This window comes from Mytilus californianus, unplaced genomic scaffold (assembly GCF_021869535.1).
Source record: "Mytilus californianus isolate M0D057914Y unplaced genomic scaffold, xbMytCali1.0.p SCAF_12, whole genome shotgun sequence".
In the NCBI taxonomy this organism is placed as follows: Eukaryota; Metazoa; Mollusca; class Bivalvia; order Mytilida; family Mytilidae; genus Mytilus; species Mytilus californianus.
In genome coordinates this window covers 41,753,635-41,773,440 of record NW_026262604.1, presented here as the reverse complement: position 1 = coordinate 41,773,440, position 19,806 = coordinate 41,753,635, and the positions used below count along the sequence as shown (strand labels likewise).

The following is a 19,806-nucleotide window of genomic DNA, read 5'->3' as shown; positions in this document are numbered from 1 at the left end:
ATAAAATCCCGGCACGCGCGACGTGATGCATCCAATTATGAGTCGGATGAGTTTAAAACACCTGTGGAGTGTTGTCACTTGTCACTTCACTTTCAAAATATCGATAATAAATATTTTACACAGTTATTATTTTCACACATAGCGGGATGCATTGCGGCAATGATGAAAGCATGGCGGTCGAAATTTATGCGTAGCGGTACCGCAATGCTTGAATAGCCTACGGAAAACACTGTGTGACATCTATAGGTCATGAATTGGATTGAGAGACTTGAATCAAATAATATCAAAACAATTAACTGATTATGTTTTATGCTATTATAGAAGCATCGCTACACAAGAAAAGCAGACACTGTAGCACTGTATTATTTCTACAGTGTTGATGTGACATTTATAGGTAATGAATTGGATTGAGAGACTCGATTCAAATTATATCAAAACAATTAACTGATTATGTTTTATGCTATTATAGAAGCATCGCTACACAAGAAAAGCAGACACTGTAGCAACATGTATTATTTCTACAGTGTTGATGTGACATCTATAGGTAATGAATTGGATTGAGAGACTCGAATCAAATAATATCAAAACAATTAACTGATTATATTTTATGCTATTATTTAAGTCGACATCTCCAATCTTATAAATTTTAAAGACGACCTATTTTATGACCTTGCGATTGTTATAACAGGATCTATGGAAATAGGTGTTGACAGGTGATATGAATATATATAAAAATACGTGTAAGTCTTAATGTGGATAAGATGAACTACGGTCGAATAATAGGGAATATTTTAGTTTTCTCTTAATACAGAATGGCAGAAAATTAGCAAATTTTTAAACCTGTTGTAGTCGCCATTTTCACTTTTGCTTTCGTCACGTGTGACAATGTCAGATGGATAAACGTAAGATTTCTTTTCAACAAATTCTATTTTGGGAATGGACGATTTTATTGTCCGAGAGGGAAAAGAACGAAGATTAATCAAATAATGATTAGAGCGTAATTTAGTTTTATAAATCAAATAATTAATTGGTTGATTGATTGATTGATTGATTGATTGATTGATTGACAGTGGATATTAATACCAGTTGACTCACTAAAAATAGGCATCGATAGATTCGATTGACATCAACTGTTAGGGAGCTACCATTTGATTTTTATGGGGGGGGGGGGGGGGGGGGGGGGGCTAGGATGAAAAATGTTATCCTGCATATTTTTTTAGTTGGAATCTCGATCTGTCCTGCGATTTTATTTTTCACTCCATTCGGTCTTGCCTTTTTTTATTAGTTTATCCTGACTTTTTTACATAAATTGTCATCCTGCCTTTTTTTTGCCAAGTTGCTCATCCTGCCTTTTTTTTTACTCAAAACTCCTGTTCTGCCTTTTTTTCAAATTTCATCCTAGCCCCCCTTCCTCCCCATAAAAATCAAATTGTAGCTCCCTTAGCTCAACGAACCCAATAAAAAATTGCAATAGCCTCTTAGTTTTCGACTGATCACGAATTCACATGGTGCTGGTAACCAAGTTGATGTCGCTATCCTGGAATTTTCGAAAGCATTTGAGGTGACACACAATAAATTATTACACAAACTAGATGAATATGGTATGAGAGGACCATGCACTAAATAAATGGCTGGAAATGGATCTTACCCTAGTTGCCATTGATGGAGAGGAATCCGGCAGTCGACTTAGGAGTTTCACATGGAACAGTACTCGGACCCCCTCTCTTCCTCTGTCATATCAACGACCTGCCAGATGCAGTCAAATCAACCGTTAGACTTTTTGCTGATGATTGTCTGCTATACAGAAACATAAAAACACAACGAGATCACACACCACTGCAACAAGATCTGGTTAACCTAGAAAATGGGACAAAGACTAGGAATGCACTTTAAATTAACACAAAGCATTGCAACATTCTGGGCATTAAGAACGAAAACCAGAAATTCTACAACCTAGATGGACATATACTCCAACAGGTTCAACACAATCCATACCTAGGGCTACAAGTATCTGAAGACTTAAAATGGACAACACACATCTCAAATGTAGCCAAGAATGCAAATTTGACACTCGGCTTTCTCAGACGCAACCTACAATTCTGCCCAAAAGACTACAAGAAAACCACCTACATCTCATTAGTAAGATCAGAGACATATTTGTATTATATGTCTCTGGTAAGATCCACAATGGAATATGGGACAAAAGTATGAGACTCATATACCACAAATAACATCAACCAACTACATTGTAGAAAGGGTAGAGCTGCACAATTTATCACAGGAGGTTACAAATCTAGAGAAGAAGGATCGGTCACCAAAAATGCTTACCGTCCTTTAACTAGAATTAAGGACAAGCCAAAAGCTGGTATTTCTGTCCAAATACAGACAATATTTCAAAGATGAATAGTATGAAATTTTATTGTTAAAGGGAGGTTATCCAATGTTATATATTGTATATATTGAGACAATATTTCATTGATGGATTGTCATGAAATTTTGTCTTCTGAAAGGGAGGTTATAAACATTTAATATATTACTGATATCATTGAATTGTTTTATTTGTTTGATTATAACAAACAAACCTGCATAATTAATTAGTGCAGCAATTTATGGTTATACACATACTTTTCCTGAAAAATATTTTAAAAATTCCAGAAACGCCCACAATTTCATGGCAGATGATTTCTCAGGGGAGACATGATTGGATTAAGAAATATTTTCATGGACAGAATTTCACAGTGAAATGTTGTCACCTGCAGTATTTTATAGAGAACTATTGCCCAGAAGGAGGTGACAAGATGGACAGGGACACTATTTCATAATGAAATCTTGTACTGGACAGTATTTCATTATACAAATAACTCCGGGCATAGCTGTCGGACAAAAGGTCATGTAAAATATTGTCTGCAGACACTATTTCATAATGAAATACTGTCCCGGACAATCTTTCATTATGAAATAGTGTCCCACCTCCTTACAATGAACTAATTTACATCAATAATTTTAAAGAAAGTGGTCAAGTTCTACGTTTTGGCCTTTAATAGAACTGTTTCATAGACTGTCAAAATAATGAATACATCTTCTCTTGAACTGAATTTTAATGTGCGTATTGTTATGCGTTTACTTTTCTACATTGGCTAGAGGTATAGGGGGAGGGTTGAGATCTCATAAACATGTTTAACCCCGCCGCATTTTTGCGCCTGTCCCAAGTCAGGAGCCTCTAGCCTTTGTTAGTCTTGTATTATTTTTAATTTTAGTTTCTTGTGTACAATTTGGAGTTTAGTATGGCGTTCATTATCACTGAACTAGTATATATATTTGTTTAGGGGCCAGCTGAAGGACGCCTCCGGGTGCGGGAATTTCTCGCTGCATTGAAGACCTGTTGGTGGCCTTCTGCTGTTGTCTGTTCTGTGGTCGGGTTGTTGTCTCTTTGACACATTCCCCATTTCCATTCTCAATTTTATCTTACTTCACTGTTGAAAGTTCAGGCTAATTAGATATGTGTGACCAAGGCCGTGACGTATTAGATGTTAAAAAAGAGGGACGAAAGATACCAGAGGGACAGTCAAACTCATAGATTGAAAAGAAACTGACAACGCCATGGCCAAAAATAAGAAGACAAACAGACAAATAATAGTACAGATGACACAACATAGAAAACTAAAGACTAAGCAACACGAACCCCACCAAAAACTTGGGGTGATATCAGGTGCTCCGGAAGGGTAAGCAGATCCTGCTCCACATGTGGCACCCGTCGTGTTTCTTATGTTATTACAAATAATTATAAGTTAAGTTATACGTCTTGGTGTGATCTGATATACATTTTGTCCGCGAGCCATTGCCTTCTTGGAGAAATTCAGTTTCGTGACGGTTCAGTTTACGTTTGAGCCTTTTATAGTAAGTCTATCAAACTTCATATATTTCTATGCGCTTCGATTCGTTTTGTTCGTTAAGTTTCGTTTCGTTTATTGCGTTTCGATTTCGTTTCTCGTTTTAGCACAACCCAGTTTACAGCTCCATGATAAGATCTCTCCTTTATTCAGGATTAAACTTCCGTTGTGGAAAGTTGTCTGCTAACCCAGCTAACCTAATCTCAGGGTCAGATTGTTTATATATAATAATATGTTACAGGCCACATGTTTATAAAGCACACAGAAAAGAGCGAAAGAATAGTACCTCTGTTATAAAGTAACACATATAATAGTTCTATAAAACTATTAAAAGTTAGTCAATCTAAGGCTGTCATCCGAAATCAACAAAGGAGCTTCGTACACAATTTAACTGTCACAAGTACAACAAGAGTGATACAGGGAAGAGTTACATAAGAGACTTATAAATCCCTTTCTGATTTGGTTTCCAATGTGTTTTCCTGTTTTGTGTAACTCAGAAAAACTCATACCCTTAATACCGATGCAGGACGTTTCGGCCACACTGCCGTTTCGGCCAAAGTCATTTCGGCCCTACAAGGCTACATCGTTTTTATTGTAAAAAGAGAGGCAAATATAATGGTTTTTAAAATCAGAAATATTAAAAATTACATTTTAATCATTAATTTATATTCATTGGTAAAATTTGTTTTAATTTAAGGTTCATCATACATGTCATAACAAATGGACAAAAATGGCCGTATTTACACCTCAAAAACTACTCTGTGTACAGACTTACCTGTCCAGTTTGGAAAGTTTTAAGGCCTGGCATCCACTAGATATATAAAAGTTAAATGCATTTTTTTGTTTCAGAAAGATATAATCATTTTTGGATTTTGATGGGCATTTTTTTTCCTTTCTGCAGAAGGTGTAAAAATAAACAAACACCTGAATTGCTTTGATACTGTCCACTCAGTTAAACCCTTTAACTCACCTATAATTGTGTAGATACCTATTGTCTGTGTCAATCAAGGACAATCAATACAATACTATATAGTTTTTACCTGAGAGGGAGCATCTCAAAGTTTTATCCCAACTTAGTTTATTTTTACACCTTCTGCAGAAAGGAAAAAAATGGCCATCAAAACCAAAAAAGATTTTATCTTTCTGAAACACAAAATGCATTTAACTTTTATATATCTAGTGGATGCCAGGCATTAAAACTTTTCCAACTGGACAGGTAAGTCTGTACTCAGAGTAGTTTTTGAGGTGGAAATACAGCCATTTTTGTCCATTTTTTATGATGAACCTTAAGAATGTTATAAAAATATTGTTTAAAAAATGTTGACTTTAAAATAAGAATGATATTTTTATAACAAGATATGATTGTTTAAAATGTTAATGAAAAGTGATATGTTATCAAAAAGTGAAGAAGATTATTGTTCTTATCATAATTAACACATGATTAAAAACCTTTATCCCTCTGCAGCGGGTTGTACGAACGTGGCATTAGCCTAATGAGTCATTAAGTCTTCATTAAGCCTTTATGATGCATTAGGCTAATGAAGACTTAATGGCTCATTAGACTAATGACACTTTCGTACAACCGGCTGCTGATCATTTGTTAATTGTTAATTATCATTTCTTTGATATATCTAAAGTATTCATTATGCTTTTGTCAAGTAATTGTACATGATTACCATTGAATATATTACTATCTATAAAAAATTGTTAATCAACACACGATAATTATATCAAATGGTGCATGTCGTTTAAAGTCCTATTAACTCGGAGGTGTTAATATGATAATTAATTGGATTATCTGAATTGGGATGCATATTTAATAAATAGAAGACTCTGATTCTATTTTGAAATATATATTTTTCATTATAACATTTTTGTATTGTGGTCATGTTTCTCATACTTGTGTTTGTAATGGAACAAATGTCTCAGTCTGTTATATAAAATGAATTAATCAAACCAAAGTCGAAGGGAGACATTATGAATGTCTTAATCATGTGTGACATAAGAAAGTCGTGTTTCACAGCAGTTGCACACTTTATGGTCAAATTACTGTACTTTTTGTTATGAAAAATTCCTTTTCAAAACAAACTTCTGTCAACATGGTCAAACCAATTAATGCATAGGAACAATATGGAAAAGTATTGCCAAATTGACTGTGGCTGAAACAACCTGTGGACGAACTGGTAGTGTGGTGGAAATGTCTCAAAAGCCTTAATTATATATAACCTTTTTGAATTTTTCTAAGTCTGATTCTAATTAGGGACAAAAGGAATTAAGGGATTTTCACAAGAAATAAAGTAACCGCACCTAACTATCTAGATGTCAGGGCTTGACAATAACGCTTGTCGGATTGTCCGGTACAAGAAGAAAAAAAGGTCGGACAAGTAAAAGCCATATCAAGCTTGTCCGACGGGAAAAGTAAAATCATTCTGTAGAAAATAAATTAAATCCAACTTTGATGATCAAAGTAATATACAAAAAACAAGAAAAGAAGATAAAAACAAATATTAATTGGACATGTTTACTTATGATCGATAATTTAAAACTGGTTCTTTGTCAGATACTTTATAACAGATAAAAGGCATACTAATCTCGAAACCAGTCATCAATCGGAATCAGCTCAGCGCTCCATGTTTAATAATCAGTTCTGAAATTATTGACCATAGAATTCAGAAAATCATATTTGATCATATTTAGAAAAACAATATTTGATTGTGTTTATATTGTATGTTTCTCTGTAAACTAGTATTTAGTTTTAAGAGAATAAAGTATCTATCTATCTATCTATCTATCTATCTATCTATCTACGTACAATTATACCCCAAAATCTTCTAAGGGTCGAGCTGCAGTAAAGGTAAAATTAAATACATCTTAGGGGTTGAAAAATGCCTCGGTCAGATCTTTGGGGTGCCTTTTTTTGACCTACAGATAATTTTATTTAATAATTTGGGATTGCATTTATGACAGAATTAAAGTAAGTCCACAATACAGTGTATTAGTATTTATAACAGTGACAGAATTCTTTTTCATGAATCAACGTGATTTTTTAAGGATTTGTATCAACATACATAGATACATGTACCGTATTTGAATGTTTGTGTCAAGTTTTTCAAATAAAAAAAAACAGTGATTGCAGAATTAAATGGGTCATCCTTTCCATAAATATATGATAGCCAACTGCTACCAGACATAGAGTTAATTACTGTGAAAGGTACATTTATTTCTGTTTGGAAGACGAAAAATAAATGGATCCCAGACAAATTTAATGCCTGTCAATGAAAGTCTAATCAGTATAAAAAAGTTTCTATGTTATAGCAGACAACTATCTAGAGTAATCATTTTACACTCCTGCGGCTTTGACACTGCCTTCCCTTCATGAGCACCTTAAATCATCCTTTGTTTTGGGCAGCCCGTTTTGAGTCTTTAGTTTTCTATGTTCTAAGTAACTTTTGTGTTTTGTGAACTTGTTGGTCCTTCCCTTGTCTTTTGTATTTTTTTGCAATGGAGTGGTCAGTTATCTCGACTTGTTTTGAATGTCCCATTGGTATGTTTCACCCCATTTTGAACTGTTATATATAGCTATAGGTTTACACAGGAACATATATATTAAATATACTGTTCCCAGGTTTGCAAGACTTTCTTCTTTGGGTGAAACTAATTTGAAACTTTGATAGAGTTTGCAAAATGAATACTAGTTTTGCTTTAATTAGAATCTTACTGTATGACTTCTTGGAATAAGAATGTGATTGAAACAACACAAACATTTTCTTTTGCATCACAATACCAATTAAATGACTTTTTATGGGTATTCGAAGTAACATTTACAAGGTTTATAATTTTAAGATTTCTGAAATATTGCTGTACTAAAGCACTTGCTGAACTTATTTTATTTCAGATATATGCATTATTTAGACCATACAAATCGCAAATTATGTATGAAACGATGTAATAAAGTGACGAGTAGGCACCTAACAAACAAAAGGAAAAAAAACCCAGTAAACTGTAAAAATGAAACAATATGAGTAATTCACCAATATAAATAATATAACTCTTATTTTCCATTGCATTTTTCTCAAATAGAATTTACATTCACATGTTGTTGTTTTATATATAAATATTGTTTTATATTCACAATTACTTCAGTCTGGGAGACACTGATTTGTTTGTTAGTTGTAATAGGCATCGAACTAGCTTTCAAATACTGCAAGTAGTCTTATATTAGTGCTTTATGTCTATTGTTTTTTATGTAAGTTGTTTTTGGAAAGTTTGCTATAGCTTGCTATAGCAAAAACTTTCCTAAGGCATTGGCCTCAAACCGGAAGTGACAGACTATCTTACTTTAAGATGTGTGTTCTACTCCTAGATAATGTAGTTATAACTGGTGTTTGACAACTAATTCTAGGAAGATGCTTTTGAAATTTTGAGTTACTTCTATTATGATTAGCTTACAGTTTGAATTAAAATGTACTGAATGTTCATCGATAATTTTTGAAGTTTTATTGGTTTTCTTATGGTTGCCTTTTACAATCTAGGCAATTGGTATATATATATACTTGTATAAAAATTCCAAAATCTCACTGTACATGTACTTTTGAACTAGTTTAGCAAGTTATCCAGCTGAGGGATGTATAAATTGCTCTTAATAATCTATGCTGTACCACAGAAGTATGGTTTTACCAAAAATGTCCCTTTTCCAATTTGAAGAAAAAAGGGGGGACAATATTCTCAATTATGTCTTAGGTTTGGACTAATATATTTTTATTAAATGAACAACCTTTGGTAAAAATATGACTATTGGTAAGCACATTACTTTCCTAATAGAAATTAATAAATAGAACAATGATATTGAGAATAAAAAAAGAATATTGGCCATTGGTAATATCCATATGCAGTTTTCTTTGAATAACCCATATGTTACTACCAGTCCAATTTGAGCTTAAAATTAGTCGAATAGTATTTGGACTAAAGCTTTATATGTTTTTTATTGCTTGAAAAAGATCATAGAATGAAATAAAGTAAAGCTGAAGTCAATATAGCAAGTTTTGTTCTGTTATAGGTGTAACACCACTAATTCGGCCCGGCCAGAAAGCACATACCAGAAAATAGTATATATTTAACACAAAATAGTTCCTACGCATGAGTGTAACTTTCAAAATATGTAGAATATCCAGGTATTTTTGGTATCAAATGAAAGCTGAATGACTGGTGATCATTGTAGAACACTTTTTGACTTATAATTTTGAATATTAAAAAAACTGCACCAAAATTTAAAAAGAGGGTACATTTTGCCTGTTTGTCAGATCTGAAGTACCTGTTTTGGTACATCCAAAGTTCAGGGAACCAGTTCTTTCTTATATGCCATTAAAGTTTTTTATTTAAAGCATTATGTTGATTTTTTCAGTACAAGACAACATAAAGTGTTGCTTTGACATGCAATGATTGCCACTTTATTTGAACTTAAAACAAAAGAGCTGTGCCTGCTTGAAATTGAAAATTTAACATAGAAAGCAATGGGGCCATGAATTAGTGGTGTACTTCCTACTACAATTTTTACAATGTTTATTAAAGAAGTAAAAGCCCGAGTGTATCGAAAGTATCCCGGTATCTCATCTCGGCCCAATAATAAACTCGGCCTATTACATAATCGGCATCAGAAAATCGGACTATAACAAAATTCGTAATTATACTACTTGCTATTAAGTCTCCCAAACAAAGTTTGGAGACTTATTGTTTTGCTCAGTTCTTTTTATTTTTCTTCTTGAGATCTATTTAGGGGTATTTTGAGGGGCCAACAGAAGTGTGGGATTTTTTTTTTTTAATTTTCAAATGACTATAACTTGAAAATAGTAAGTGATAGACACACGTGATTTTCAGTAAGGATCACTGTGGATAATAAAACAAATCAAATGAAATATAGTGGGAGTCCCTCTGGATCAGCCCCACCCCCTCCTGTTTGAGAACTTGTAAACTGTTGAGATCCCCACCCCTAAACCATATATATTCTTGTATGGGACAATAAAACAAGTCAAATGAAATATAGGGGGAGTCCCTGGGTGTCACCCCCACCCCATCCTGTTTTGAGAACTTGAAAACGGTCAAGATCCCCACCCCGAAACCATATATATTCTTGTACGGGACAATAAAACAAATCAAATGAAATAAAAGGCGAGTCCCCTGGGGTCACTCCCACCCCTTTCCTGTTTAAGAACTTGTAAACAGTCGAGATCCCCACCCATAAACCATATATATTCTTGTATGGTACAATAAAACAAATCAAATGAAATATAGAGGAAATCCACAGGGGTCACCCCACCCCCTTCTTTTTGAAAACTTGTAAACGGTCAAGATCCCCACCTCTGAAACCATATATATTCTTGTACAGGACAATAAAACAAATCAAATGAAATAAAAGGCGAGTCCCCTGGGGTCACTCCCACTCCCTTCCTGTTTAAGAATTTGTAAACGGTCGAGATCACCACCCCGAAACCATATATATTCTTGTATGGGACAATAAAACAAATCAAATGAAATAAAAGGCGAATCCCTGTTGTAAATGCAACCGTCTGATGTAAAAATTGTCTGTTTTGTGTGATTTTTCTTCAATCTTCTATCCGAATACTAAATATTTGTAAACAGCATAGTAAAAAATGGCATCTGAAAATTTCCATTCATTTTTTATACACAGGATTTTTTTCTATTCAACGGGAGGATGGGAGGAGACCCCTGAAAACAGGATTATTGTACTGGGATGTTCACATATATATGTTGACTACATTGCTCTAATAGAGTGTTTTATTGTCTGTAATTAATAGTTGTCTTTACTATTCTTAAAAGTATGATTTCATGGACAATGTACATGATGAACATCTCATTTGTCTGTTATCTTCAAAATACTGCTCATTTACACGCCTTATTAGGAAGCTATTTTTGAATGTCTTGCACAGTTACCTTACATCTGTGCTCAGTAGATTTCTTTTTTTAGTTCTTGTTATTAAAGGTTGAATTCTGATTAAAAAAAATTAACAAACCTGGAAAAAGAATTGTAGGCATGTTCTGACCTCTCAAAACATGAGAATTTAAATGATTTAATGGGTTGTAAAAACAAATAACTTGTACATGTATAAGTAAATTTTTTAATAAGATTATCATTAAGGGGAGACTATCAAAGCATGAAAATAAAATTATAATCACAAATTTACCCATACAACATGTACAACATGTCCCATACAAGCATACAAGTAAATATTACTTACATCTTCAAGTAAATAAACATGACTTGTATAAGATTTACCCATGAGTGATAGACGACTTTCCAAATTTGTGCATATTTCAAATGTCACAATGTTTATATTATTATGTCACAATGATTATATTATTATGTCACAATGCTTATATTGTTATGTCACAATGTTTATATTATTATGTCACAATGCTTATATTGTTATGTCACAATGTTTATATTATTATGTCACAATGCTTATATTGTTATGTCACAATGCTTATATTGTTATGTCACAGAAAAAGCTGATTGTTCAATGATACTGAATAACCTTGGTTTAACCAGCCTTACTCATTTATAAAAAAGAAGTTAGAAAATGCTCTATAAGGAGTGGTGCACAGTATATATATCATCCAGGATGATCCTATTTCGACTCTTCAAAATTCAAGAGTCTAACCTAAATTGAGGTAAATTATATGGCCTTCCAAATACTGTTTCGATTCCTTACATACTGAAGAGACATTAATTGTCGAAATCCGGATATGGTGTACAAATTTTTGCACCTCATGTTTGCCATGTTTGCTGTACACCATCTTTTCTGCAAGTTTATTGTTTTCTGTTTGGTATTAAATTAATATTTAAGATTCATTTTGTTACATCTGGTGATCAGTTTATTTGGCAATTGCCATGACAGTCAGCAGGGTTTAAGAACATCTGTTGTTCGACCTGCTAGTCAAATGCGTTTTGTTAAAATATACTTTTTCACTTTTTTGGTCTTTTGGAAAATGTTGTTGGTGCTGTATTTAGACCCCTCTACCAAGAAATTTGTTTTGCTTGTACACATATAAAAATTGCAGTTTTTATCCAACGCAATCATAGGTTTGAACGTTGTTTTCAATTTAGACTTGTATATACAGATGTGAGATATACACGCTTCATACTAAAAATGTACTCACAATCAATGTTTTTACAACCCTATTAAATTATCAAAATAAGCATTTAATTCTTTTATTTACATTTTTATGCTACAACCATGAAAGTAAGAGTAATATCAGGCTTTTTGCAAATTTAGTTTTTCTATGCATTGTTTTAACTTTGTCACGGATAGCACTTGCAGTCATAGTTGTTGTATTATTTACGTTAATATACAAAAATAAAATATGATATTGAAGTGCCTAGGGATTGTTGTCAGCAAATAAAAATTACAGATTCTTATGAAACATCATACATGTCATGTAATTATAGTAAAATGATTTAACTATTTCTATTTGTTGCTTTTTAGGATATGTAATGAAAATTTTGGCAGAAATTTTAATTTAAATTTCTTCTGTTGCAGGTATGAAAAGCTGTTTTAAAAAATGTTCTGCACGCAAGCAAAGTTTAAAAGAATATCACATACTTCAAACAGTTTCATAAAGAAAGATACTAGTTCAGTGGCATAGAAAAGAACTTGAATGAAACTAACAGCTGTAGAACCAACATTCAAGGATTGTCTCTCAGAAGATTTAGTAGAAAAATAAGAACTTTAATTAGGAAGATATCTTAAAGGGCAGTAAAAAGAAATTTTAAACAAATTTCAGGCATAATTGAAAACGCACACATTCAGAATATGTACATGAAGATTTGAAGGCAACATCCAGGAGCAAAAGTGAAAACTATAACTCTGAAATAGTATATTTAGGGAACCAGTATGGAGAGGGCTCTTCACCTACCCATATTGTTATGACTTTTTGATTATCAGAGCATAAACAAATAAACAAAAATATAAGCAGACAAGCTAATTACCTTTCAACCAAAATCAAAAGATAAAGTCAAAATATAAACATTACGTAGAAAATTAAATATGGAGTTAAGCAGAGATCTAGAGAATGAGATTCATGTGATTGAATTCCACATGCTGGACAAAATTAAATTTTATCCATTAACTTTAATGACAAGTTTAAGTGTACGTGGTTTACTGTATCCACTGACACTGGTAAGGACTCGTTTACAGACACAGACTGGTAAAACAGTGTACAAAGGAATGTTTGATGCCATTGTAAAAATCGGCAGACGTGAAGGATTTCGTGCATTCTATCAAGGATTTGGTGTCAGTTGTATACAGATCCCTTCTTCAGTGATTTATATCACTATTTATGAAAGTGTTAGACAGTACTGGACGGCAAGACTAAATAACGGCCACATTTCTTCAATGATAGCTGGTTTCTCGGCTTCATGTGTTAATCAACTTTTTATAGTTCCATTAGACATTGTGTCCCAACATTTAATGTTGATGGAAGGAAAAAAATCTGCTACAAATAAACGCATTGAGGAGAAACTACAGAAGTTACAAAAAATACATATTAGTGATGAAATAAAAAACAGTAAATTTGGTGCAGTGAGGGCAATATGTAGAGAGATAATGCAATCAGAAGGTTTACGTGGATTTTACAAAGGATCTGGTGTATCTTTAGCTGTATACTCTGCTGGAAGTGGATTTTGGTGGCTCTTCTATAATATATATGGAAGTAAGTTCATGTATAGAGAGTTTCCCTTAGAACTAGATGTCGTTAAAATATACCCCTTCAATCAATTTTTAGGTTTGACAGTTCAACTGCTGACATAAGAAAAATAATTATGACCAAGTTTTAGTATTTGGGTCTTACACTTTCTTGAAAGAAAGTTAGTGGAATAAACAGCGTAAGATTACCAGTGAATGAAATAATGTCTGTTTAGAAAATTTATTAGTTCCCTTTATTATTATTTTATATTTATTTTTGTTTTTGCAGCAACATTTTTGATTGGCTGTTTATTAAACAACCTCTTCTGGTTCCTTGTGTTTGTCTAAAGGTTAGCCTTACAATCAACATAGAAATGGCAAACAGAGTTTAAATGATGATTGGTTAAATATTTTGTAGGTTGGATGATTGAATTTTTTCCAGTATCTACATCAAGACTTGCACTTAAAATGGTGGCTGCTCCATTGGCTGGAATCAGTTCTGTTGTGTTGACCAATCCATTTGACGTATTAAGAACAAGAGTTCAGGTATGTCACTATTTCCTGTATTGACCACTCATTTGATGTGTGAAGAACTAGAGTCCAGTTATGTCCTGTATTGACCAATCCATTTGATGTGTTAAGAACAAGAGTCCGGGTATGTCCTGTATTGACCAATCCATTTGATGTGTTAAGAACAAGAGTCCAGGTATGTCCTGTATTGACCAATCCATTTGATGTGTTAAGAACAAGAGTCCAGGTATGTCCTGTATTGACCAATCCATTTGATGTGTTAAGAACAAGAGTCCAGGTATGTCCTGTATTGACCAATCCATTAGATGTGTTAAGAACAAGAGTCCAGGTATGTCCTGTATTGACCAATCCATTTGATGTGTTAAGAACAAGAGTCCAGGTATGTCCTGTATTGACCAATCCATTTGATGTGTTAAGAACAAGAGTCCGGGTATGTCCTGTATTGACCAATCCATTAGATGTGTTAAGAACAAGAGTCCAGGTTTGTCCTGTATTGACCAATCCATTTGATGTGTTAAGAACAAGAGTCCAGGTATGTCCTGTATTGACCAATCCATTAGATGTGTTAAGAACAAGAGTCCAGGTTTGTCCTGTATTGACCAATCCATTTGATGTGTTAAGAACAAGAGTCCGGGTATGTCCTGTATTGACCAATCCATTTGATGTGTTAAGAACAAGAGTCCAGGTATGTCCTGTATTGACCAATCCATAAGATGTGTTAAGAACAAGAGTTCATGGATGTCCTGTATTGACCAATCCATAAGATGTGTTAAGAACAAGAGTCCAGGTATGTCCTACATATTGACCAATCCATTAGATGTGTTAAGAACAAGAGTTCATGGATGTCCTGTATTGACCAATCCATAAGATGTGTTAAGAACAAGAGTCCAGGTATGTCCTACATATTGACCAATCCATTAGATGTGGTAAGAACAAGAGTTCATGGATGTCCTGTATTGACCAATCCATAAGATGTGTTAAGAACAAGAGTTCATGGATGTCCTGTATTGACCAATCCATAAGATGTGTTAAGAACAAGAGTTCATGGATGTCCTGTATTGACCAATCCATAAGATGTGTTAATAAGAACAAGAGTTCATGGATGTCCTGTATTGACCAATCCAAGGACTTCTTACCTTGTTAACATTGCTATTTGTTTACATAAGTCAGTGAAGTCATTTTGATGGGAGATAATTATAACTCCTGTATAAATCGAGAGGCTTAAAAGGTTATTCATGAAAATTTAAAGTTGTAAAAAAATATTACTTGTATTCAAGGAAACTTTTGGAGACATGCAAGTGGAGATAACTCAAATATTCAAAAGAAAATTAAACTTTGGCAAATTTATTTACAAGCATTTAAAAAAAAACATAACTGACATCTTCAAGTACATGTATATAACAATTTCTATTATTTTATACCTGGATTGGCGGTAGGTACGTGTATATTTGAAACTGAATCTTTGTAAATAGTTTGTAATATAAAGAGTTTTCAGATTCTTCATATATGTATATGTATGGTTGACCTGATAATGATGTTATCTCAGGGATCTGTGAAAACCCGCAAACCTGTTGAAAATGTTTTATAATGGGTTTCTAAAATGAAACGGGTTTATTTATGGGGGAACAAATGAAATTTAACTTTTTTGTCAATATGATATTTCAATATGGTTGCAAGTGACATAGATATGACACACAAAATTTAGTTTTTTAATAATTTTATTGAGTGAATATACATGTACTCAGATGAGCCAGATTAGACTTGATATTTGAAACCCCTGCTTCATTTTCGAATTTTTCTAAACAAAGTTTCAAAAAGGAGTTTTCTGTACATTTAAGTCCCATTTTGACTGCCAAGGTTCCATATGAAATAGGAAGATGTGGTGTGATTGCCAATGAGACAACTATCCAACAGAACCCAAATGACATAGATTTAAGCATTTATAGGTAACCATACAGCCTTCAACAATGAGCAAAACCTATACTGTATAGTCAGCTATAAAAGACCTGACATGACAAAATGTGTAACATTTCAAAGGAAAAAATCAACTGCCTGATTTATGACAAAACAATAATGAAAAAATAGATATAACAGACAGCAACTAATGACAACCACTGAATTACAGGATCCAGACTTGGAAAGGGGGTGAGGGGGGGTTAACATGTTTGTTTTGCACTGAACCCTGTAAGTGCACAATGTAAGAACAAAATCTGTAATGGCTAGACTCACCATGCTCTTTTGAAAACCTTAGCCATTAGAAGAATATTAGTAAATACTTTTCACATATTGGTACAAATTGTATGTGTCTACATTATACATCTAGAAAACAGGTGAGCTAGCAGACTCATTTAAACCTTTGTATTTCCAGGTACTAGGTGAAAGTTATAGCGAAACATTAAAGATATTATGGCGAGAAGAAAGATGGAATATACTGACCAAGGGAATTTCCGCAAGAATGACTACCAGCTGTTTATTCTCTTTGATGATTGCTTTTGGCTATGAATCAGTTAAACGTTTTAGTTTAAAGGAAGAATTCAAGGCTGATGTAAGATGGTGATGATAGAGATTTTTAGGTTATTTAGATGTTTTATTCAGGGTGAATGTATGTGATTGTTTGAAGATAATGGTGATGATAGTGATGAGTGGAAGATGTGTAAGATAGGGATGATTTTAGTTTTAGGTCTAAAAGATGAATGATTTATTTAAGGATTACTTTTGTTTGTTTTATTTGAAAGAATTGTAAGTTTTTTCTTCTGTAATTATAGATTTATTAATCATTATACTAAACCAAGTCTTTTCATGCAACTATACATTTGTATGGCCCATATCCTCACTAGTTAAGGTTATATGTGCCCTTGCAGGAAAGAATCTAGCGTGACTGTTGCTTGTTTAGGTAAATGAAAAACAGCAAATTATCTGCTGCTCGACCATATAAACAAATAATTTTACTTAAGGATATTTCAAAAAACATGCAGGGTAGGCAATTCAAAATTGCATAACTATGGTGTCAAATACTTTTCTGTACAGTGACAAAACCATAATTGCCTTTATATCTATCATGTCTATAGGCTGTTGCCTAAAACATGTAAAAGAATAAAAGATTGTGAAATAAAAAAAATATTGCATATTTTCATGAGTTTTAATGCAGTCTATGTTAAAGATCTCAATATTTGCTTTTCAGATTCTGATTTGAGTAGGAAATGAAATAAATATATAAGAATGTTTAAACTATTAATATTTTTAAACTTGCACACAAAATGTATAGGGAAATCATATTTGTATGTACTCATGTTCTAAGATATTTATTTTTTATGTGTCTGATTTTTGTTTGTTGGTTTCATTACACATAGATATAGTACTCCATTTCTTATTTACCTAATTAGTTATAAATGCTAAAATCAGGAGAACTGAACATTGAAAAATAATTGAAATCAACACTTTATAAGGAAATTGCTTGATTGAAAAAAGATTCTGTTTTAAAAAGTCAGTCTAATCAAGATTTTTATTTATTTAAAAGATGAATATTTTTCAAAGGAGATTAAAATACACTAAAAGTCAAGTTGATTTTGTCATATCCACCTATGAGAATGCAGGGCACAGAGTCCCCAATTCTCCTACATTGTCCCCTTTTCCGAATGTATAGATTACATGGAACTTGCATTTCTCTTCTTCATCAAATGAATTGAACCTGCAATATTGTGGAAAAATGAGATAATTTGTTTTATTTAATATTTAAAAAAAGTATTTAACCACATTGGGTGTATGGAAATAATAAAAATATTAACAGAATCTTTAGAGTGCTGACCACATTGTGTTGATGGTAATAAAAAAAACCCACCTCCTTAAACAGATTTATTTTTCTATTCTCAAAGGAAGTTTTTTAATTGATAACAATTAATTATTGTTTGTGATCTATGAAACCTCATTGTAATTAATCAGAGCTTTGCATCAAGTGTTTTATAAACAGGATTTTATGGAATGTAATCAGATAGGGGAGATAAATCTTGGTGTTAAGAAAATGAAAGCCAAATTTATTCAACTATCTTTTACAAAATAAAGACCATTAAAGTGCTTAAATTTGATAAACAATCATTGAAAATTAATTAAAATTAAATTATCATCATAATAAATGGCATAGTATAAAAAGTTTCTGTTTCAGATTTTTAAACTCCTTGTCTAAGTTTGTCCATTTATCAAAAAAACTTATTCTATTTTCTATAGGCTTTACTGAATGTTGGGTGTTGATATTACAAACTTGTAGATTTTGATTCGAATTTGTTTTTTTAGGATGATGCAAATTAAGACTTTTATAAATTGACTCTGTATAGAATTCACCACATGTCACATGAAAATATATATGAATTTTTATTGCATTTAGTATTAACTTGTGAAAGGGGAACCCCATAAGGGAAGGCAGATATAATTGAGAGCATTTTTATATTATCTAGAACAGGATTTGTTTTAAGTTTCAAAGCTTGTGTATACTATGTGTGTGAATAACATATGTATTCATTTAATTTTCACTTAGTTTCATATTTAGGAAGATATTATATATTTATACATTTGTACAATTTATTATGTTACATAATTGTTGAAATAATGTATTGTTATATGTAAATTAAAATCAAAACAAAATGTTTACGTCTTTAATTTTGAAAATGCACTGTTCAGATTTTTTATTGTGTTTTTTAACACTAAAATCTATGACAACAGGGACGATTTCAACTTCCCAATTATCAATTTCCCACTCCTCAGCAGTAACATACCCTCTGCTCCGTTGTATGGTGTTTACATATCTCAATTGATATGTTATGCTCATGCATGTTCACACTATACTGACTTCATATACAGGAGTGTGCTCCTTACGCAGAAACTGCTCCAACAGAGTTATGAGGAGGAAAGATTTAAAAATGACACTCTGTAAATTTTATGGACACCATCACGAATTGGTTGATCTATACAATGTGTATGTGTCTAAACTAACTAATGACATTTTTACCATTTCTTAGATTGTGGTTTAACATCTATGTCGCTGTCTGCTAAGTACCGAACGCTACCTAATCCCAAATATGACTGTTATACCGAGTGTGAATTTGCATTGCTATACGACGTGTCTCGGTATTTTGTACATCCAACATTCATGTATTTATTATTGATGTTTCTGTTATGGTTTCGGTTGGATAATGTGTTATGTCTTATCGTTTGTAGTCCAAATAATTATAAAATAGCCTTTCAATACCATCATTGTCATGAAAATTGTTTGGACTAGTATTGTGAAAATAATTGTATAAAGTTCGAGATTGCATGTTCGTTACTTAAGAACGTCACTGTTTGTGATGTCCTGTGGTGTCTGTCATTGATGGAAGATATTTGCTGTTGTTCTGTGGTTTGCATGTTTTGTCAACTATCATATTATTTGTTGGTGCGTTTCTCTGTGATGAGTGTTTGTGCTGTATTTCTGTCACATAGTATTGTCATTTTAGCGATATATTTTTTAACATTGCTATGTAAGCAGGAGGTTTGGCTAGCCATGAGACCAGGTTCAACCCACCATTTTTTTCTTAAAATGTACTGTACCAAGTCAGGAATATGGCAGTTGTTATCAAATAGTTCGTTTCTATGTATGTTGGCATTTGTTTTTGTTGCACTTCAGTGTTCCTGTTCTCCCTTTGTTTTCCTCTTATTGT

The 19,806-nt window shown here is 32.7% G+C and overlaps 2 protein-coding genes across 4 annotated transcripts in view; one reads left to right on the top strand and one right to left on the bottom strand.

Annotated features, from left to right (window-relative positions):
- Positions 1-882, bottom strand: part of LOC127721822 (cytoplasmic aconitate hydratase-like) — a 46,824-nt gene extending 45,942 nt beyond the window's left edge. For both annotated transcript variants that reach the window (XM_052228628.1, XM_052228629.1), the window contains exon 1: positions 841-882. In XM_052228628.1, coding sequence (XP_052084588.1) covers positions 841-856 — 16 coding nt within the window. In that variant the 5' untranslated portion in view covers positions 857-882. The remainder of the gene's footprint in view (positions 1-840) is intronic.
- A 3,199-nt stretch (positions 883-4,081) lies between these two features.
- On the top strand, positions 4,082-18,756 carry LOC127721835 (solute carrier family 25 member 44-like). Of its 2 annotated transcripts, none has more exons than XM_052228644.1 (4): positions 4,082-4,098; positions 12,446-13,616; positions 14,007-14,134; positions 16,488-18,756. In XM_052228644.1, exons 2-4 carry the CDS (start codon positions 12,953-12,955, stop codon positions 16,674-16,676), a joined length of 981 nt encoding a protein of 326 aa, XP_052084604.1. In that variant the 5' UTR covers positions 4,082-4,098; positions 12,446-12,952; the 3' UTR covers positions 16,677-18,756. The 2 variants fall into 2 exon arrangements, with proteins under 2 accessions (XP_052084604.1, XP_052084605.1); XM_052228645.1 differs by having other exon boundaries at positions 4,082-4,188.
- The last annotated feature ends 1,050 nt before the right edge of the window (positions 18,757-19,806 follow it).

Excerpts from the sequence above, each read along its gene's own strand:
- LOC127721835 (XM_052228644.1), top strand. The coding sequence starts at position 12,953 with ATGGAGTTAAGCAGAGATCTAGAGAATGAGATTCATGTGATTGAATTC. Across the intron at positions 13,617-14,006 it reads CTTCTATAATATATATGGAA|GTTGGATGATTGAATTTTTT; the intron begins GTAAGTTCATGT and ends AATATTTTGTAG. Across the intron at positions 14,135-16,487 it reads TATTAAGAACAAGAGTTCAG|GTACTAGGTGAAAGTTATAG; the intron begins GTATGTCACTAT and ends TTGTATTTCCAG.